The sequence below is a fragment of the Xenopus tropicalis genome, chromosome 1 (assembly GCF_000004195.4).
Source record: "Xenopus tropicalis strain Nigerian chromosome 1, UCB_Xtro_10.0, whole genome shotgun sequence".
NCBI classification, from domain to species: Eukaryota; Metazoa; Chordata; class Amphibia; order Anura; family Pipidae; genus Xenopus; species Xenopus tropicalis.
Window position 1 is genome coordinate 173,398,795 of NC_030677.2, and position 23,519 is coordinate 173,422,313.

At 37.2% G+C, this 23,519-nt stretch overlaps 1 protein-coding gene across 2 annotated transcripts in view; it reads right to left on the reverse strand.

The window, feature by feature from the left end:
- The window catches only part of camk4 (calcium/calmodulin-dependent protein kinase IV), a 79,832-nt gene that overhangs the window by 24,435 nt on the left and 31,878 nt on the right, over window positions 1-23,519 (reverse strand). For both annotated transcript variants that reach the window (XM_031893228.1, XM_002943312.5), the window contains 4 exons: window positions 13,817-13,895; window positions 11,137-11,199; window positions 10,488-10,570; window positions 5,016-5,088 (listed from right to left, as the gene is read on the reverse strand). In XM_031893228.1, coding sequence (XP_031749088.1) covers window positions 5,016-5,088; window positions 10,488-10,570; window positions 11,137-11,199; window positions 13,817-13,895 — 298 coding nt within the window. The remainder of the gene's footprint in view (window positions 1-5,015; window positions 5,089-10,487; window positions 10,571-11,136; window positions 11,200-13,816; window positions 13,896-23,519) is intronic.

Genomic DNA, 23,519 nt, shown 5'->3' on the forward strand with positions numbered 1-23,519 from the left:
TCTTGATGAAAGATTTGTTTCAGAATTCAGAGCTGTAACTGCACCGGCTGATGCAGAGTTTCTCAGGCTAATGGGTTTTATTTTCCATGATATAAATTCCTAGATGTATGTTAGTGTAAACATCACACCAGCACAAATATTTACACACTGATAAGAACATTTCTAAGTCATTTCAGGGGCAGTGCACATTGTTAACACAGAAAGTCATACAGCAAATCAGTATTCCTCACGTGATCTGAATGAAAGGGAAAGCAATGTACATTCAGAAGCAGTGCTGTGTCTATTACACATTATATACTTTCTGTGTCTTCTGTATACAAGACAAAGCAGTGCCATTCTTAGCCCACTGTGTTACCCAGATCTTATAGAGGCAGCACCATGGTGGGAATGATAATATTTAAGAAAAAAGATTGCCATGGGGCTGGCAAGACACTGTATTGGCTGTCAAGCCTAATGCTAATAAACACAGTTATAGACACAGACACAGTAATTAGACACTCCATTTATCTTTGTCTCCTGTGTTACTGAAAGTTCTCTCTTATGCTCCAATAGTAATTGCTTGCAGCGTGCTGATTACAGGACTAAATAATTATGCCTAAAAGTACAAATTTTATGAAGATGTTTTTGTGTACTGAACAAATAACGATGCAGATGTCAGTGCTTCCAGTTAATTGAGTTACAGGGTGAATCTAAGATAAATATTTTTTAAAAAATCTATTCTTTTCTGTTCACAGTTGCTCATTCTGATTTGTATTCTCCAGTGGTGACATTGCAGGCTGGTTTCCAAAAGTTTGACAGATAATAAATATTGAAATATCTAGTAATGCCAAATGAAAGTTACATCTTTAAAAGCATTAACTGTATCCCAGAGATGTCTCTGCTTTCCAGGTAATGAAAAGAAATCCTTTAGCCAAGTCTGTCAAATGGTTATGTTTTTCTTTTTAAAGGAGAAGAAAAGTCACCATCTCTGGGTGGTTGGAAAACTTAGGCACCCCCAGTGATTGTATTCACTTACCTTACCTGATACCCCAAGGTGGCGCCCTGTTAGCAGAGAAGCCTGGGTTTCTTCCAGTGAGCACCACGGAGTGATTCTCTTCTTCCTGCTTCTTCTTTCCTCGCTACCGTAAGGCTGATGCATGCACAGTAGAATGGAAAAGCTGTCTTTTTTGTCAAAAATCTGGTTTTTACTCTACTGCACATGTACACATGAAGAAAGAAGAAGCAGGAAAAGGATTGCTCCGTGTGGTGCTTGCTGGGCCGCGGTATCAGGTAAGTGAATCCAATCACTGGGGGTGCATAACTTTTGGCACCCCCAGAGATGGTGATTTTATGGTTATTTAATTATGTTATAGCAAAGGGTTGCTGTGCTGCTGCCAAATTTATGTATTTTCCTCTGTTGAGGAGCTCCCTATGTAACCCCAAAGTTCTGCTGTGAAACTTGGCCCACAGGTGCAGGGTACTTTGTGTGCGGGAGTACCAGTTTACTGCACCATTTGTCACACATTTCCATAATTCTCTAATATTGCTAATATAGGTTGTCCAAAATGAGTAATTTATACATATACTGAGCCATACAGAGTGATTTGCCCAGGCCAAGTCAAAATGTGGCAAAAAATGCTAGAATTTTAAACATATTCGGCAATGTAGGTTATTGGGACTATATTGAAGAAGTCCCCCACCAATGTGTTTTTTGAGATTACAGTTGCCATAAACTAGATAAGGAAGGTAGAGGCAGTTAGTGAGCGTAATTAGTGTTTAAAAATATATAGTGTAGGAAGAAACAGAGAAGAGATGCAGAGAAAGATAATGCCTTTTCAGCTGGATAAAAGCTATCTCGGAACAGCAGGGGAGACATCCCAGATAGAAAACCAGGGACAAGTAAGTAGGCAGCATAGAGATGGAGAGGAAGGGAGAGTGCACAGCATAGGAAGAAGAATATCAAAAGTAGAAACTAGTAGGTTGAGCTAGACTGAAGGGTGGCAAAGGAATGGTATATTATACTGAAGTGAATTGTGACTTTATAGTCAAGGTAAAATGATGGTAAGGGGACAAACTTTATAATATATAAAAGTATTTTTAAGGATTTCTTTGCCATATCATATGAGACTGACAATGTAGAGTTCTCATTGGTATAATTACTGACACAGTGTGTAACAAACTGAGTTACTCCATTTCATACAGAGCTGTGTTTCACATATCTAATGTTTAGCTAGTGTAGATAGCCCCAGGCAGTACTGGGATAATGGCAGTGAGCTCATACTGAATTGGAGATTAGCATCCCCACTGCCCATAATGGAACAGTGACATCTAACCTATACTGCTGCCCATAATGACACGGTTACAGCCACTGACACTCCTGCGTGACCCAAACATGCCAGCTCACATACATCTGTGACACAAATATCTGTATTTTCAGCTTTTATCTACTCAGACTTCTTGTCCACAACACTAAGCCAAATTATAATACTTGCTAAAATATATAAATATATAAATATAAACACTTTATTAAGCCCTTTAAAAGGAAAGGCAACCCCCAGTGATTCTAGGTGCTTACTTGTTGCCTGAGGCTGGTTCTCACCTTGCCTCATAGCAGGATCGGCCCTGCTGTAAATCCTCCTTAATTGGAGCAGTACAGAATTTTTGATAAGTAAAGAAGAAGCAATGTACAGAAATGGTCAAACAGGACAAGAAAAACAACGGAGGCAGGGGGTTATAGTAACTAGACAAATATAAAATAATGTGTAAACAAGGAAATCAGGTTAGTAAAGATAAAATGGAATAACGTAGGTTTCTTATTCTGTCTTTTATAAATCTACTCCTGAATCTCATTGGGCCCTTACACACACAAAAATATCATTTATCCTGACCTCTGCAGAGATAATGCATTTTACACTGAACCCATTATTCTCCATTAAACACAGAGTTACTTTCAATGACCCCATTTAAATCATAAATAAGAATATAGTAAATAAATATAGTAAAGTGATAGCCCCCTTTTATCAACAAGACAGCAATAACACAACTAGACTGACTCCTTTCATACAGTTTATATGTCATTATTCTACTGAGAGGATTAAACAATCTCAGTTACTCTCTGTACATATTCCTTCAGGCAATGCTGTATCTTTGTACATAATAGGGTCTCCCAGGACTGACAGATCAATCTATACTGTAAAGGTTTAGGGATACTAACTAGTCTTTAGAATGAAGGCTGACACTGAACGCTCACAAAATCTTGCTAATCACTCTCCAACACGTAACACTGATTGTGATCACATATCTTCTACAAAAAACTGTTGTTTTTAGGCTACATTTCTTTGTATTTGGTCAGATGCCATAAAATCTCAGACTTGAGATTGGGCCAAACTAAAACCACAGTGATAGCAGTTTACAGTGTGTGGGGGAAAGATGTTCTTAGCAGCCGGCAATTCAATAACAATGTAATTCCAGTGGAACTAAAGAAAAGAGCCATTGTGCATCAAATACAGAAAGATTTTCCTTTTAAAACAAAAACATATTTACTGTACATCTAATCCACCATGAGTTGGGAGCTTAAAGCACAATTACAGGTATGGGATCCGTTATCCGGAGACCCACTATCTATAAAGTTCCGAATTATGGGAAGGCCATCTCCCATAGTCCCCATTATAAGCAAATAATTTAAAAATCATTTCCTTTTTTCTGTAATAATACAACAGTACCTTGTACTTGATCCCAACTAAGATATAATTAATCCTTATTAGAAGCAAAACAATCCTATTGGGTTCATTTCATGTTTAAATAATCCTTTAGTAGACTTAAGGTATGGAGATCCAAATTACGGAAAAATCCCTTATCCGTAAAACCCCAGGTCCCAAGCATTCTGGATAATGGGTCCCATACCTGTACATGCTTTTTCCTCAAAGCAATATTTGTCAATATAATAATGGTTTAAAAAAATTGAGTTTTCAAAATTTATTAAGGAAAAAAAAGAAAGAAAAATGTAAAACGTTGGCATCTAAAAGCTGGTAAAGACATATATTAGTCAACTGGAGCTGTCCTAGTTTTTTATTTTCTTTTCAATTTGAGTTTTTCATTCACTTTTTAAAAAATAGTCAAGGTTAATCGAAGTAGAAAAAAATGTGAAAATTACAATGATATGAATTTTGATAAATAAGCCTTCAAATGTGAAAACTTTTATGCACAGAATAATACATCATCGCTGACCAAGCCATATACATTAGGGTGTATTTTAAAGGAACAGTAACACCAAAAAATGAAAGTGTATAAAAGTAATTACAATATAATGTACTGTTGCCCTGCATTGCTACAACTGGTGTGTTTGCCTCAGAAAGACTACTATAGTTTATATAAGTTAGCTGCTGTGTAGCCATGGGGGCAGCCATTCAAAGGAGAAAAGGCACAGGTTACTTAGCAGATAACAGATAAACCCCCATATATGGGGCTTATCTACTAGTAATCTGCTATGTAACCTGTGCCTTTTCTCCTTTTTTCCAGCTTGAATGGCTGCCCCCATGGCTGCACAGCAGCTTATTTATATAGTAGCTTTTCTGTAGCAAAAACACCAGTTTTTTGTGGGGCAACAGCACATTATATTTTAATTACTTTAAAACACTTTAATTTTTTGATGTTACTGTTCCTTTAAAGGGCTAATTCATCTTTTATTATGTTATAGAATGGCCAGTTCTTAGCAAATTTTCAATTGCTAGTGTTTTTGATACTTTATACTCTCCTATTCAAATTTCAGTTTCTCATTCAAACCACTGCCTAGTTGCTAGGGTAATTTGGACTGCAGTAACCAGGCATACTGCTTATATTTCAAACTGGAGAGCTGCTGAACAAGAAGCAAAATAACTAAAAAACCACAAATAATAATAAATGGCCATCAATTGCAAATTGTCTCAGAATAGCACTCCCTACAACACACCTTAACAACAACACCTTCATTTAAAGGTAAACAACGGTAGAATTTTGATAGTAAAAATAAAATGTATCTGACATAATAAAATACTTACAGCAACTGCCTCTAGGATTTGCTTGACAGCATCTGCAGCATCCCGCTCACTATAGTACCCCTTTTCTACAATCCTGCAGAGAAACCAAGAACCATTTGAGCTCAGAAGATTGAACAAGGCCTGAAGAGCAACATTTAGTATGCAAACTTAGAGAACATGCATGTAAGTTAAAGAAGGAAAGGCATTTTGGCATTTTACTGCCAATAGATTTGCCACATTAGTGCCACCTAGAACACTATATTTATTCTGCAGAAAGCTTTACTATACCTGAGTAAACAGCTCTGGAAGCTTTCTCTGGTTGCTTAACAGCAGACAGCAGCTGCCATTTTAAGTAGCTTCCTGCTGCAGTTAGCTGTTATAGCTCAGATCACACATTCCTATAGAAGGGGGGGTTCTTAGCATTCTGGTGGGAGGGGGGAGCAGGAGAGGGGAGAGAACTTTACAGACTCTGCAATGAAAGATTTTTCTGAGATAGGAAGTCAGACAACCAAACAACATGTTTACAAAAAAGGAGACAAGAAATCCTGTGTTTCTTTTGATAGAGGAATCAGTGCAGCGTTTCTGTGAGTGATTATGGCTGTATTTACATAGACCTTTCTGATTAAGTTTACTTAGTTTTTATCTTTCCTTCTCCTTTAATGGGACTTTGTTGTGAATGGAAAGCAGGGTGCAGAGCTCCCTGCATCTCTCTGGGCATGATAAAGGTAAGCTACCACAGCTTTTGTTAAATTGACCACAAAGACTAAATGGGGCACAGCTACACAGAGGTTTTGCAAAAGGGTGGCATGGTGGATCATTGGTTAGCACTGCACTTCCCTATGTCTGTGTGGGTTTCCTTTAGGCACTCAGGTTTCCTCCCACACTCTCATACAGGCAGGTTAACTGTTCCAAATAAAGCTGACCCTACTGTGGATAATGCAATAAAGACATTAGACTGTAAGCTCCACTGGGGCAGGGACTTAATAATAATAGATAGGAAATAATACATAGTATTTTAGCTATGAATAATATGTTCCAGTGCTATAAAATACTGCAAATAAAATATTCTGTTTTGTATTCTAAAATATTTGAATTAAGGGATCCTGGGTCATTTCCTTCAGTTGCAGCGGGGAAGCCCATATAATCCGAGAATTTATATGTTAGAAAACATTTTTTAAATCAGTTTCCTTTTTTCTAGCGTTTTCATTACTTAATATGCATTTAGTAACAGTGCTAACAAAAAAAAATAGCCATTAACTGGCAAATACATTACATCATTTTATGCCTGCAGGTCTCAATAATGTCATTGGGTGCTATTTGAGTTTAACAAGCAGGAAGACCAAAATAATTCCGAGGGCAGCAATGAATATTGAAATTCTAATAAAAGCCCCAGAAACTGCAGTAGAACAAAAGCATGCCAGAAACTGTGAATGTTGATTTCCTTCTTAATCCTTTCAGTTTCTAAAAATATTGTAAATAGGGCTTGTGTTAAGACTTCTATTAATGTGTACTTGTGTGCTCTTCTATCTGCTTTTTTTTTTGAAAAATTCAACTGGAAACTTGAAACAAATGAGATGGGATACCAGTTTGTCAGTTACTGATAACTTGCCCTTTACTGGCTCAAACAACTAAATACAGAACATACACACATAATTATAAATCTTGTATAGCATACTGTATGTGTGTCATAAATGACAATCAATAGATATTTAGGCTAAATCTATTTTAAATGCCATTTAATAATAATATTGTATTGTTGTTGTTTAGCTATGGTAGGGACCAGGACTGTACCCCTTTATTTTAGCCACCAGTGTGTAACTTTCAGGCGTAGTTACACTACAGCATGCATTCCATGCACCCATGACAGTTTTCGTTGAAGGCTAAATGCTTAGCATATTCCTTTTGACATCTTCCCCTTCCATCACCAGTGTGCCTGATTATTCCTACTGTCCCTCAGCCTTTCTAACTACAACTTCTGACCCCAATATGTGTGGGAAGAAAACTTACAAGTTGGGCAGGTGTAGTAGGTGTACAATTGCCTTAATTTTGAAGCATCTGGATAAAAAGTGCCAAAGTGCATATTATTTTTAAATAGTATGTGCATTGTCATGGGTAATTACCACTATTTCCAGCCCAGCTGGGATGATTTCATGACCTTGACCTCCATGGTAGGGAAAGATTCTTTGTCAAGCTAAGGTTGTGGCAGGTAAACAAGCAACTGGTTTAATTAGGTTGTACTGAAAGGGTTGGGGGTCATACGCAGAACAGACTGACAGGTACCCTGCAAGGTATAATGCAAACAGGGGATAGAGAACATATCTATGAAACCAACGTCAAGCTTTCCTGGGTTTAAACAAAAAGGTAAAGTCTAAAGGTTAAGTCTAATTTGCAGTTTGCAGCTTAAAAGTAACCAGACAAATGTCTGCTAGCTCTTCTCTGGTCACTAACTTCAATTTCTATGCAGATTAACATGTCAAGATTTTCCTTTTCTCAGGAAATTCATTTAAAGCCAATTGTAGCCAGTTGGCCGGAAAGACTGACTGGTGGCATTATTTCAAATTGTTTATATTAGCAGTTTAATAACTGCTAATGTCTTGAAAACTAAAAAAAAAATCATCTAAATTGCAATGGCCCTAAGCAGTTTACATAAATGTTGTTATGAGGGTTACCATTGCCTTTAAAAATGTCCAGACTATAGGGCATATTTATCAAAGGGTCAGAGGATAGAAAACAAAACCCCAGTTCATCCTTTGAATTCGAGTTCTTTTATGTGTTTTGTCAGTGGCAGCCTATAGTCTTAAATTTTTCATCTTTATTTCTGAGGAACGTGTTGTTTTCCCAGTACTGACTGATATAGGCAATACATTATTATTTTATATTATTGTTTTAATTAAAAGTGAAATTGTACAATAAACACATCATTTTGCTGTAAGTAAGGTAATTAAGGCACTTTTCTCAGAATGACTCATAATAATGGTGTAAATAAAGTGCTTTTTTTTCTGGGGCTTCAGTAGAAAAATAAACCTTAAATATGCCTTTATATTGCTTCCAGTAAAATTGTCTGATTTAAAATGTTAAGTGCTTTTTTGCAACTGACAATAAAATAAAAAAAAATCTAATTGGTTTCTTATTTTCTTCTAAAACATGTGACATTTTGTAGAGAGTTTTACAATAACCCAAAAAACCTAGGCGTGCCATGTGCCATAGGTGTATAACAAATTACAACTTCCTGGAGTGCTGTACCATGGATTTATCATCACATTACTGTGACATCACTCTGATGCTGTCATGCAGCAACAACATGTGATTTTGTCATCATGCCAAGTTTTGTCACTATAACAGGTTTGCAGATGTGACCTCACCGTGCCAATGTTGGCACTAAATTTAGTAGAGGTATGGGATTCATTATCTGGAAACCTGTTATTCAGAAAGCTCTGAATTATGGGAAGGTCATCTCCCAAATACTCCATTTTCATCTAATTATTCTAATTTTTAAATTGTTTTCCTTTTTCTGTGTAATAATAAAACAGTGCCTTGTACTTGATCCCAACTAAGATATAATTAATCCTTATTGGAGGCTAAACAATCCTATTGGGTTTATTTCATGTTTAAATCATTTTTTAGTAGACAAAGTATGGAGATCGAAATAATGGACAGACCCCTTATCTAGAAAACCTCACATCCCAAGGATTCTGGATAACAGGTCCCATAGCTGTATATAAATGCCAGCCCCACTTGGGTTTAGTGCCCATTTGTTGGCCTTACTGAGGTTGGCTGCCTCTCTAGCCCTGCTTCTTTGACCATAATTCTTAATTCATAGTTGTCTTGATACAATGGGGTATATTTATTAACAAGTGAAGTTATAGCTCGCTACAGTGCTAGAGTGAAAACCCTCCACTTTCTATTCATTTCTATGGGATTTTTAAAAGACTGTTTATCAATGAGTAAAAGTGAAAGTTCTCCCTTTGATAAATATGCCTTTAAAAATGCTATAGAAATGAATGGAAAGTGGCGGAATTTCACTCTAGCAGACTGTAGCAAGCTCTAACGTCACGCTTTGATAAATATACTCCCATGTCAAAATCCATGTAAAAGATCTACTACACTACATTATATTACACTGAGCATCTTATTTTATATTACACTACATTTCAACAGTCATGCTTCCATAACCTCAGCCATTGTCGCTAATCTTGCTTATAGCTCTGTCTCATTAGAAAGACTCAAGGAAGATAATATTAATTCCCAGCTAATAAGAACAGAATGCTTTTCATCTAATCACTCAGACTTTATATGTGGCTTATATGGCATTTTCTTACATACATTTTAAAAGTATTTAAGATTAAGAACATTGTTAAAATAATGATGATTAAATGTGGATCTAATAATAACATTATGGGCCTATATTTAGTATAAACTCAATAAACAGGGATATTTTCTCAGTACTGTTTTAATACCATCCAAAATATTCTACTTACCCTGACTTTTGTAACATGCACACAATTCACCATTCCCTTAAACTCTCTAACTCCTGGGTTCTCTCCTTGAGGTCTACCCACCCATCTGTTTTTTGTTCAACTCTTCTCTTCTCCCAATTTTGTAATTGTTATTTTTTATTATTTTAATTGATATAATGTATCCACGCTGATAAATAATAAACTCTTTAGGACTGGGATTTTATATTTTCTCTGCTTTAAAGGGATAACTGGGAATCCCATAGTTTATCAGAGCTGAGGATAAGCAGAGGATAAGCCTTTGATGAGATTTAATTTAAGCCTATCAAAACTAATGGGAAAATGTAATAAAAAGTGTCACATTTCTTTTGCAGACCTAGTCATCAACAGTAACCTATCAGCAGGTTGCATTTTAAGTCACCTGATTAAAAGCCAATGTCTTATTGGTAACTATACTTTACTGAACCTGGGCAATATGGAGGTAAGGCTTGTATTAAAGCAGTGAAATTGTATGTTGCATGGCACTGGATCTTGATCAGACTCGGGTACCATATAGTAAATTGTTTCTCTTATTTTTGAAGCAGGATTCAAAAGTACTTGTGATAGTGCCCCACTATTCTGAGCTTTCTGGATAATGGGTTTCCGGATAAGGGATCCCATACCTGTATGTGGGATTTTTTGCTCACTGAGTTCCCTCATATCTATATAGAATAATTAATATATTATATAATCATAACCATACATACATAGTCTGATAAGTCTAAAATGATAGCAGTATATTCCTGAATTCACAGGGTTCTCAACTGTGGTACTTTAGACAGCAGAGACTTTGCCAAGTGTTGATATTAGTTTGATAAGAAAAGATGGAACATGTAAGATACAGCACTATATTCAGTGGAGCTTTACAGGGAAAATCTGCCAATGATATTGCAATGTGTGTTAAGCCATCATTGTGTCAACCAAAGCGATAAAGGGAATAAAATGAAAACTGGAAGATTTGCAGTTTTCTGCATTTGTTCTCCAAAGCCACATTACTCACCTGTCAAATAACTCTCCTCCTGTCACCAGCTCAAGAACAAGGCTAATCTCTGTAGGGGTTTCAAATATCTCCTTTAATTTGATCTATAAAGAAAATTTGTGGTAAAGATTGTCACTGAATCAATAATAATCTACTGGAAAGTATAATAATGAAATTGGAAATAATGTATGGTATGAAATAATAAAGTAAAATTCCATAGATATTCTTCCTGCCAATATTGGTAATAGAACTATATAATCCAAATCTGACAGATGTAGAAGATAAACACTAGCTAGATAAATCAGAGTGCTACTTCATAGCAAATGTATTTCATTGAGGATCAACTGGAAATGTCTTACTAACAATGCAAGTGAAATTCCTTGCTTTCTTTTATTTTTAATTTTAATATCATTAAACTATCCCCAAACAAATGACTTGAATTTGGAATTAAGGAATGCTCACTCAAGAAGACTTCTGCTCCATTGGATAATCTGTGGTCACAATCCCCAGGGACTCACTGAGATGTAAAGTATTTATACATATCCTAAATTACAGTCACTCACTATTCAGAAACCATGTCTTCAGTGTTGAATCTCTTTTTATTACAAATAAATGTATCCGCTGAAGTTACAGATTATGCTTTGCATTGTATGGCAAGAGATCAACTTACTATGTTTGGGTGTGAAAGACGGAGCAGTACGCCGATTTCTGTTCGGACAATTTTCTTGTCTACCTGGAAAAAAATCACACACACAAGCAAAGCATATTAAGTGAAAGGAGACCCTGACAATGATCACTAGTATAGATATCTCTAATCCATACATTATCATACAATACATGCCAAATGTCAGTGCATTCCTAACTTGTGTTCTAACATATATTGTTTAACTGCACCTGTAACGAGCATATACCTTGTGAATTAAGATGGGAATCATTATAAGGGGAAGTATATAGTATTAGTATATAGTATTAGTATATAGTATTATTCTTATAATATTTTGGTATATGTTTAAACACAGTTTTTTGAAGTACATATACAGTTTTTATATCAACAAAAGCAACAAATTAATTATAAGTGAGGGTATCAATGCTGTGCAGCACTGTCAGTGTCAGACCAGGCTCCCCTATAGCCCACCAGAGAAACTGATTATTGAGGTATAAATGGCAGATCCTGATAATAACTAGTATGGCAAACATGATAAACCCTTGCAAAGTATTAGGCTACAAATTAAATGCCTTACCATTTATTTGCATATTGGTTTACTATCCAGTATGCAGTATGTAGTTTCAGCAGACACTATACAGTAGGAGGATGGCACTGGCACTGCCAAGAGCATTTATACTGCAGCTATAGTTGCCTTATGCAGAGAAAATATAATCTCTTGCCTAATCCTTTGTGGACTTGTTACTCTATAAATAATAAAAACTAACCTGCATAAACACAATGCAGAAAGGCTGAATAATGAGCCACACACTCCCAGATCTGGTGACTTATGTATATATACCATTTATAATAGTAAATAATATGTATAAATTGGTAGACTGGCCAGTCACCTATTGTTAGCAAAATTAGTGTTATATTGAATAAACAGTATTTTAATTCCACATAATCTATTTATATTTTACAAGTCCATGTTTAATTAGTGGTTGGTTGGACCCACCAACTTGTGGAATTAAAATTATTATTATCTAACACTGAGAGTTGGATTCTTGAAGTTTTATCAACAAAAACCCCCAGATCCTTCTCCATTAAGGATCCCTCCAACACACTACTATTTAGTGTATAACTTGCATTTGTATTATTACTACCAAAGTGCATAACTTTGCATTTTTCAACATTTTTAATTTTGCTTCCCAGTTTTCTAATTTTGTTAAATTGCTCTGCAAAGTGGCAACATCCTGCATCAAACATCAGCAAAAATTAAAATAGTACTTTCTATGCCCAACGCCACGTCATTAATTAACAAGTTAAAAACATAGGACCAAGTACAGACAACACCACATTTTTAATTAAGGCGCCCATGGGCCACCCCCATCCCCCTCCCCTCACTGAGGATTGTGCTGGTCAACTCCAGAATGTGGGTTAGACCAAACTCAATCTGGCGATCTTTTTCTGTGTTTTGTGTACAAATTGTAGCCAAATATTGCTTAAAATAAGAAACTATTGCCAGGTGTATGTTAATGAGCTGGGGCTTAAAAGCTCCCTTCTTTCTCACTAGAGCTTCTGAGCTAAGTGCAACATGGTCTTACTACTCAGTCACACTGTTTGCTGGGGAATATTAATTGCATCACAGACGTATAATGTTAATAGGCAGTGTAGGACATATTTTGGCCAAAGTGTGGGAATAACAACTCTTACAATTTTGTAAAAATTAATTTTAAAGCCAAACTGATTACTGGCAATCTTTCTCTTTCTTTTTGTATACAAATAATGGCTTTTTATCGTTTATAGCAGCTAGTCAACTCCAGAATGTGGGTTAGACGGAGCGCTGGCACAAGAGTTTCTAGCAGCTGGTCAACACTACAGCCTGGGTTAGATCGAGCGCTGGCGATCTTTATCTGTGTTTCGAGTACTTTGTATGACCACCTCCAGGTCATTAATAAACAAGTTAAAAAACCATAGCAAAAAAAACATAGCACTCGTTCATCCAGCTGCTGACTGGGCCACAGCATTGCATTCCCATAGAACTTTATTACAGAAAACAATTATTATAAAATCTTTTGGGGGTTTCTTATGGCATACATAATTAACATTTGTAGCAAGGTAATAAGCTGCTTCTTTTGCAAACTCTGATACACAATCTTATACTACACATTGTTCACCACCCATTGTGCATATGCATTCGGCAATGGCAAGACACAAACTGAGCTTTATTATTGCTTGATCAGTCTGCATTCAGTCTGCCCACAGAGAACTTTGCAGTACAATGTGTTTTTAAAATCACTCAGCTCTTTTGCAGCCCACGTGTAAAATGACAAAAGACTGCTTGATGTGATTCAAGACTTGGGAAACTAAAATACATCCGCCCACCACTAAACTATGAACTGGAGAGTCTGAAAAGTTCCGGGGAATTAGAAAAACTTACCCCTAGCAAATGTTGCCATATTCTTTTTATAATGGCCACTGTGCTCTTCAGTGTTTCATTTCCATAACCACAAAGCATTGGCAAAATAAATAAGTAGTATTCAAGCACATACAGAGCTTACAGTCTAGCTTCTGGTCTATTCCAAATTCCTGCCCACTCTGTTACTAGAGTCTAAAAGTGCCTTTTGTTGTGTGTGCTTCATTATCTTCTATAAGAGTCACGGACTGCAATAGAAAATGTTTCTGTGAAATAATTCCAACTTACAGTTTTCTTTAACATTTTGACAGCATAAGGTCTCTGGGTTCCTTTCTGTCTGCATCTGTATACAACCGACGTAGCACCCCTATAGGCAGGAGAGAATAAATTGCAATTCAATCAGGCTATTATTCAATAAAATACAACAAAATATACACTGCAGTTTGAAATGATTACACTGACCACATACAATATCATTAAACACTGCTGTCCTGCTATTTTTAACTTCATCATGTACCCTTCTTGGACTATAAAAATACTTTACATTTATTGCATTTAGATTAAGAACTTTTTTATTTAGAACTGCGTAGCATAAAATCTTTACTAGTATATGTCAATGCATAAATTCTACATTTAAAAAACTAAAAACAATGTATGTTTTCTAAATTAGTTCACTAGTAGTAATAAAGTGTTTTGAAAACAAGAGCTTAAAAAACCATTACTATTGCTACACCAGGGGGCTGATTTACTAATCCACGAATTCGAATCCGAATGGGAAAAATTCGGATTGGAAACGAACATTTTGCGACTTTTTCGTATTTTTTGCGATTTTTTCGTCGCCGCTACGACTTTATCGTAAATTGTTGTGACTTTTTCGTAGCTGTTACGACTTGCGTGAAAAGTCGCGACTTTTTCGTAGCCGTTACGATTTGCTCGTACATTGTCGCAACTTTTTCGTATTGATCGCTCGTAACCGGCGGGCAAAACTTTCAGACTTTGCATGATTTTGGAAGCCTCCCATAGGACTCAATGGCACTCTGCAGCTCCAACCTGGCCCAAGGAAAGTCTCCCATAGGGCTCAATGGCACTCTGCAGCTCCAACCTGGCCCAAGGAAAGCCTCCCATAGGGCTCAATGGCACTCTGCAGCTCCAACCCGGCCCAAGGAAAGTCTCCCATAGGGCTCAATGGCACTCTGCAGCTCCAACCTGGCCCAAGAAAAGTCTCCCATAGGACTCAATGGCACTCTGCAGCTCCAACCTGGCCCAAGGAAAGTCTCCCATAGGGCTCAATGGCACTCTGCAGCTCCAACCTGGCCCAAGGAAAGTCTCCCATAGGGCTCAATGGCACTCTGCAGCTCCAACCTGGCCCAAGAAAAGTCTCCCATAGGGCTCAATGGCACTCTGCAGCTCCAACCTGGCCCAAGGAAAGCCTCCCATAGGGCTCAATGGCACTCTGCAGCTCCAACCTGGCCCAAGGAAAGTCTCCCATAGGGCTCAATGGCACTCTGCAGCTCCAACCTGGCCCAAGGAAAGTCTCCCATAGGGCTCAATGGCACTCTGCAGCTCCAACCTGGCCCAAGAAAAGTCTCCCATAGGGCTCAATGGCACTCTGCAGCTCCAACCTGGCCCAAGAAAAGTCACGATACTGAAGCTTGAATGAATCCGAAACTTTCGTACTCGGCGCGAAGGCTACGAAAAAGTCGCAACATTTTGCGAAAAAATCGCAAAATACCGATCATTACGAAAATAATGCATTCGGATGCCTTCGAACCATTCGTGGATTAGTAAATCAGCCCCCAGGGCTCTTATACTTACTAGTACTATGTGTTCACAACCATAAAATGCACATCTACTTGCACAATGCACATTAAAAACTACAGGCAATAAAACAGGGCATCGGGAGCTGCTAATTGTATTGGCAAAAACATATCTGATCATCATCCTAACAGATTAATAGGCCTTTCCACCTAATGTGTTTAGTCAACAACCAAATGATTGGAAGAGGGTTTCAATTTTCTGTGTTACCTAAGCAATTCTGGTCTTTGTATATGGCAGTGCTACATTTAAGTTCTCTAGGCCTATATAATATACTTGCACTGGAACCATGTCCCTTGAATCACAAAAAACTCATCAATCTAGATACTTCCAAGATAAGATATAGTTATAGATCAAATCCACTTATCCAGCTACAAAATCCAGCATTATTAATTCAATATAGTGTTATATAGTTTCTACTTCTGAGGTTCGGCTTTAGTTATTGCAACAGTTGTATCATTTTATAGACCTCCTAATTTTCCACTGCACAGCTTCCAGGTAGAATCAGTCATGTATTGCCGATTTCACAGGTTTAAGCACATATTTTGATGCCCTGAGGCAGAAGCAGATGATGTAAGGAGCTATTGGATTTTAGTATTAAGACCCTTTTGCCTATACTTTACTATTAAAGGAGAAGGAAAGGTAAAACTAAGTAAGCTTTATCAGAAAGGTCTATGTAAATACAGCCTTAAGCACTCACAGAAAAGCTGCACTTTCTGCTCTCTATCAAAAGAAACACAGGATTTCTTGTCTCCTTTTTTGTAAACATATTCTTCAGTATCTGACTTCCTCTCTCAGAAAACCCTTCATCCTAGGGACCAGAGTATGTGCAGCTCTCTCCTGAGCTACAACGGCTGTTTACTCAAGTATGATAAAGCTTTCTGCAGAATAAATATTGTGTTCTAGGTGGTGCTCATGTGACAAATCTATTGGCAGTAAAATGCCAAAATGCCTTTCCTTCTCCTTTAAGCTGATGTCTCACTATGTGTAACTGGACGTCTAATGATTATAACAGCACTGCTATAAAATGATATCTACATAGACTCCAACTTTCTGGGCTCCTGTTTTTTCTAAGCCAGGAAACATAAAATTTGTTGGCTTGCAAAGGGTTCTATGCTATTCCAAAAAAGCAGCAAGTTTTCTATAATTTAGTATTTATAGATTTTTTATAGTTTGACAAAGGACAGAGCATTTGATCCATCTGTGGGAATTTGGGTTTAATTTGTTTTATACAGCTTTTTATGTCTGCGTGATAGGTTTCCTTTATTGTCATAAAAATCTGCACCAGGGTCTTGTAATATATAGTAGCCAATCAGCGATCTGGTCACTTAAACACAAACACCTAACTGATTGCTGTGGGTTTACAGAGTTGGTTCAGACTTTGCATCTTTAATTACGTTAACCATATAACGTATTAAAGGAGTAATGCTTGTATTAGACACCAGGAAACATGGTCGGTGATGTGTCTGGTGGGCAGCATGCCACAACTCAAAACTTTTTTCTGCTGATAGCCACTTAAAGGAGAAGGAAAGTAATTTTGGCATTTTAGTGCCAATAGATTCGCCACATAAGTGCCACCTAGAATGCTATATTTATTCTGCAGAAAGCATTACCATATCTGAGTAAACAGAATTAGAAGCTTTCTCAGTTTGCTTAAGATTGCAGCTTCCATTTTACCTTGGTCTCCCTAGCTTCCTGTTTGCAGTCTAGCTGTTGGTAGCTCAGATCACACATTCCTAAGGGTGGGAGTGAGTTTTATGGGGAGATAGGAGAGAACTGCACACACTCTGGCCCCAGGAATGAAGGATTTTTCTGAGAGAGGAAGTCAGATACCCAAAGAACATGTTTACAAAAAAGGAGACAAGAAATCATGTGTTTCTTTTGATAGAGGACTCGGTGCAGCTTTTCTGTGAGTGCTTATGGCTGTATTTACATAGACCTTTCTGATAAAGCTTACTTAGTTTTTACCTTTTCTTCTCCTTTAACCATATTAGAAATTGAATAACACTCTTTGAACTTGACCTTTAATTAGTGCCCTCTTGAAGGTCCAACCTTTAATCAATGCCCCTCTTAGCTCATGAAATGAGTACAGATATGTAAAAAAAGAAAATTTTGGTTTATCAGTCAATCAGTTATAGAAATAATATCAGGGAAAGCAAATGCATATTCACCTCCAGTCTCACCCAACCTTTAAGATGGCCATTCTCCCCACCTCCCAGTATGGTGGCAGGACCAGTTTTATTTTAAAAAAATAGCGAACTCTGCTGTGTCTAAAAACTATTTCCATTCTTATGAGTATTACAACTGATAGCAGTAAAGTCAGACAAGGTGCTTTCAAACCACACAACTCGAATGGCACTCCAGGCAACCAAATACCTTGTAAAACATGTCAAGACAAATGAGAACAGTGCCTAATGTGAGAATTTCTAGACTGCTGACACGTTGTTTTGTATTAATGGTAAAGTCCTGGGAGCATTTGAACACTGACAAGGCAGTAGCACTTTGCAATGCTGAATCCATCAAATTCTAAAGATCTTCTTCGATCTTTCCACCCTCGCCAACAGAAACTTTATATTTCTATTTTTTTTATATCAGGCCAACCTGCCGGAAATGGAATAAGATCTCACACAATAAGATAAGAACAAAATTTCAGCTGAAGGAAGTGCAAAGGTTTCTTTTTTGAAAAAAAAACTCACTCCAATTAGTACATTTCCACTATTCTAAAGCCGGCACGCATTCATTGAGAAACCCTGTCACAGCAGTCAAACTGGAGCGCTTACTGGATACGTGCCATAAATCCTTCTCATTGTTACAGTTGCATTCTCTTGACAGATTTTCCCTTCACAGTTATATGAGCTGAGTTGGGAAAATGTCATTGTTACCAATTCAATGAATCTCCCTTAGCAAGAAGAGAAAGGGATTATATAATCGCCATCATTCAAGTATATAATCTGAATACAAAGGAAAGAATAAATAAACAGCATACCTGTAATTTATACAAGAAATTCCACTGAGATAAAAATCAGCATAGATAAAATATGCTAAAATAAAATTAAAATAGGAATTCTTAATAAAGGTAGTCTTCTGGATCCCCTTAAATGCATTCAAATGTCTTACTTTCGTAAGTGGCATACCTCTATGGTATGTATTGACTGTTAATGTAAGATCACTAGATGGCGGTGTTACATGTAAAAACTGCTTTGTGTCATCCTGTCCTGCTGGTAATTGTTCTCTCTACTATCTGCCTGTCTATCCTTTCTTTCCTCTCAACTTGTTGGCAGTTCAATCATGTTTTTGTTCTAAGTTAAGCTTGTTCCACCACCAGCTGCTGAGGACCTCTTTTGTACTAATACCGAGTACAGAATTTAACACTGGCAACGAGGATGGGATATAAGATAGGATATTATATTAGAAAATCTACATTAAGATTTTACACTAAGATTTTAGTGCATTTGACATTGCCAGGCCATCCTCCTGGGATTCCTATGCATAGAGATTGCATTTCTTTCTAGAGGCAAATAATGTGACAGACCCTGTGCAGAAATGTGCAGCGCTGCTGAGTGTCATAGGCTAAAAGACCTATGAGATTGTGCACTTTCTGATATCCCCCATTAAACCCAGTGACCGCTAATTTGAGGAAATTAAAAATAATTTTGCACCCATAACATCTGTAGCTGTTAAACGTTTCCACTTTAACAGATGCAGCCATCAGCCAGATGAGAGTATTGCTGCCTATATAGCAGAGCTGTGCAGATTGGCAGAAAGCTATAATTTTGGCAGTAGCCTGGAATCCTTGCTAAGGGACCGTCTTGTGTGTGGGGTCAGGGATGCAGCACTGCAAAGAAGGCTGCTAGCAAAGCACAACCTAACCTTTGCTTTGGCCCAGGAGAAAGCACTTGCTTATGAGGCTGCATCTATGCACTCCAAGGTAATACAGGCCTCACCCAGTTCAATTATTGCACCAGAGCTGCATCAAGTGTATAACAAGCCTGATGTTAAACTACAGTCTGCATTAGCACAAGTATCAGATCCAGCAAAAGTAATGTGCCACAGTTGTGGAGTGAAAACTGTTGTTTCCAAAATGCTGTGTGTCACAAATGCAAGTGTCACAGCCACATACAGAGAACTGACAGTGATGATGCACTGGGACCAAAATGGATACCAGCAGCCATTGTTAAAATCAGGCCCTGTCTTGTACAAAGTTAAGACTGCAAATGGCAGTTATTTGTAGACATGTTGATCAGCTGAGGAGCAGACTATTTGACAATGTTTGTCCAAACACCGAAGGTAACCATGGACAACCTGGGTTGCAGAGTGACAGAACTTCTCTAGCTTTCCCAGAAGAAGAAATACCTGCAGCTGAACCAACAGCAGATGTACATGAATGTTTGCCTGTAAATACTGAGGCCAACAGGGGACCCACAAGGAGGGGGTTATGGGTGACCTGTGATACTGTGCGTGGTGCACACAGAATTATGCCACTATCTACTATAGATAACAGTAATTAAAGTCAACTTGATTCTAAGCCAATGTATATGTCGTAATACTCTTACTGTGACTTAAGATGGGTACTTTAATAGTTATATAGTTAAAATGGATTGAAAAAAACATTAGTTTAGCAAGTTCAACTCTTGAAACTGATCCACAGTGCCTATATACACATACATATACAGACCTATCAATATACTTGCATAAGGATATACAGTACTTGCAAAGAAGAGCACACTACCAATAGCCTGGGTTCTAATTGAAAACATAAATATAAGTCCAAAGTACAAATGGAGAAATAATTATATGAATAAACCTATACACAGTCAAATATGCTAGCATTCACTTTACCCAGGGCCTGAATGCAGTCGGAATAGATATTCAAATCTGCACTTGTTGGGATAATAAAAAATGTGTATGCCTTACTGATATTGTGACCTGCATTTATATCACTTAATTTTGGATATAGGTAAGGCAGGGCCATACTGCTTTCTCCCATATACAAGCAGTGCCATTCTTGTGTAATATAAGCAAATTGCAGGGGCATTACTACAGAGGAAGCAGACCCTGCAGTTACAGGGGGAGAGCAGAGGGCCCATTAAGGTCCTAATTAATAATCGTTATACCCTTGGTAAAATTGGTCAACTTAGGAATGTTTAAATTGAATTTGTTTTGGTGCCCAGTGAAATCAAGTTATACCACTGGCAAAGTGTTTCCTATTTTAAATTGCCTACATCTTGCAGCTCCCTTAGTACCCCTTAGGGTTAGTTCATCTTTAAGTTACCTTTTATTATATAATATAATAATATTTATTCTATGAATATTTGTTAAATTATAGAATATATACTATACTTAACTTCCATACTGGTCTTATTTTTAAATGGTATATAGTTTTTTCATTATTTGCTTTTCTCTTTTGCATTTTCCAGTTTTGAAATAGGAGTTAATGACACTGAAGCAACCTGGGGCAATTATTATTCCTGCCCTAAATACTATGAAGAGTAAGAGGTGATGGTAACAGAACATTTTGTAACTATGTTACAAAGAGTTGACAGTAAGGAGATATAAAAACAAAGAATGCTGAAACAAGTGATACATTAGGAACTAACATAAAAAACAGAAGAAGAAACACAGAGATAAAGAATGGATACAAATTTGTAGGCATGACAGAAAATGATTATTAACCTTTGGGTTGCCACTGTATATGAGACTGTTCCTTTACCAGCTCTGCACAATTACACCTTTTATTAAACTCAAAGTGCAATCTATCACATTTTATATTTAGCCTTTTTGTGTTAGAAAAACATCTCTTACCAAGCTGATCTGTCATGTGGGGAATAATGATCCAGCTGTTTCCTTATGAACTTGCATATCTGTGAATTAATACCTTTACTAGTGCCAAAGGATTAGTATTCAGCTTGAGTCTGTATGTACGTTTCTCTGCATGTCTCGACCAGTGTATGTCTATGTGTGTGTGTATTATATGCTTGTATTTGTCTCTGTGTGTCTATAGGTGTATGGACCTTTATCAAGGCAATGATCTTTGCAGGTGAGTGGTATGTAGTAGAGGTCACTATTTTATAACTAGGTGCCCCTAATAAGTACACAGGTATAATGTTGCACACATGAACATTTGCCCCGGAACTAAACGCTTACTGCACAGCTGCACCAGGGCTAACTACACAGCTGTACACTAGACACTTAAATACTAGTAATATTAGTCCTATATGACAAGTTTACATATCTTGGAAAACCAGTTTAATAAGTTGTTATTTAACTATAGTCACTGTTAGGAATTTCTGTTTTTTTATGGAGCCAATTGATGAATAACCACTGCAGTTAACTGAGGTTTAGAAACAGGATTTTATAAACACAGAAAAACAGAAACCTTTTTATATGAAGCAAATAATAAGTTGAAGTTTAGGCAGAGTCTGGGCAGGCAGCAAATATGTAAAGTCAAAAATGAGGCCAAGGGTCAAAACTGGGGATTCAGACTATGGGGGATCGAGGACAGGGCAGGAACAGGACTTACAGGAAGAACAAGAACTGGAATAAGAACTAAAGCAAGAACACATCCTCAAACAGGATGAAGAACTGGAGCAAGGACATTAACTGGAAACTGGAGGATGGTCACCATAAAGAGCTAAATGATCCAGCACAGGTTACTGAAGGGGACAGGTGTAAATAGACCATTGCCTGCTGCTGGATTGAGGGTGTGGGCCAGGAATATGGTTAGGAGAAGTGGTCTTTGATACAATCAGCCAATCCCATACCACACTGCTTTCTGTGGCTCAACCTGGGGGTTCAGCAGCCAGTAAACACCAGGTCCCTGGTTATAAATCAGAAAGTTCCTGACAGTCACTAGTGTTTTTTAATTTTAAAATAAACTAAATACAATTTTACATAAAAAATGTAACTTCAGTTATAACTTATCTCTCTTAAATGCATTCATTTGCATATGATATAGCTAATATTTTTTGGGTCACATTTATAGAAAGATCTACCATTGTCTTACTCTAGCGGCTGTGCCATTTAGATAATGACACATCATCCTCATGTGAGATAGATGTTCTTATGGAAATTGAGCTAGATATAACTTCCTTACAAGATAAATTGTTCTGGAGTCATATATTCCACAGAGCACAGTGCTCAAAAGTATGCCATTTGTGTCTTATTTTGCATTTTAGAAGTTCTGCCAAGTTTTCTCAGTGGACCAAGAAATAGGTAAATGGCCAAGTCTGTCAAAACTTGATAAAACCTTTAGGGCTCCTTTGAGAGAATCCATGCCACTAGTTCTATACAAATCATTTCATTTGATTCGCAGCTGGGCCATCCATTGTAGAAAGCCACTTAGATCATGAACTTGCTTTAATGGCTAGAACAAACAATTCATTTTTTTGGTTTATAGTTTGATAACAAAGTGTTAAAGAGGGAAATCCTCATTCTGATACCAGTGTCAGGGTGCCATCAGGAAAGCAACCTTATATTCTAGCGCCTCAGCCATCAGAATAGTAAGCTTGGCGATATCAGGCCGATGCATACAGAGACAACCTATATGTTGTATATATAACTGTACAGAAGTGGTTTGCCACTGCCTTTCTCAGAGGAGTTAAAATTGATGTATTTAGTGTTGTTACCTCTGTAGGCTGGCCCTTAAAGGGGACCTGTCACCCAGACATAAAAAGCTGTGTAACAAAATGCTCTAACTGTTCTTTACTGATAATACTATTAAGACGATAAATGAGTTTAATTAAAAAAAAAGCTGTGTAATAAAAGTCATTTTCAAATTAAACATGAAACCCAAATTCATTTTTATATTAACACATCCATACCCATTATAAAAGTCCCAGCTGTCAATCATATATTGCCTGCCCCACCTTGATACTTTAACTATCCATTAAGCACTCACCCTTTCTGGCGCATACACAAGATTTTTTAGTTATATTCCTAATACACTGAAATATCTGCTTGTTTTGTGAGGTTGCCAAACGAGCAGATCTTTCCCTGATATGCCTGGGGATTTTCCTTTTCTGCTAAGGTTATGTTGGAGAGGAGATTCATTACATTTACAGATGGTGGGCAGCAAGTAATAGCTTGCTATATTGTGTTCCATTTGTGACTTATTTTTATCTCTCACTTCTGTTATCTGCTTGTACACTTTGGTAAGGCTGTAGATAAATAAGTTGAA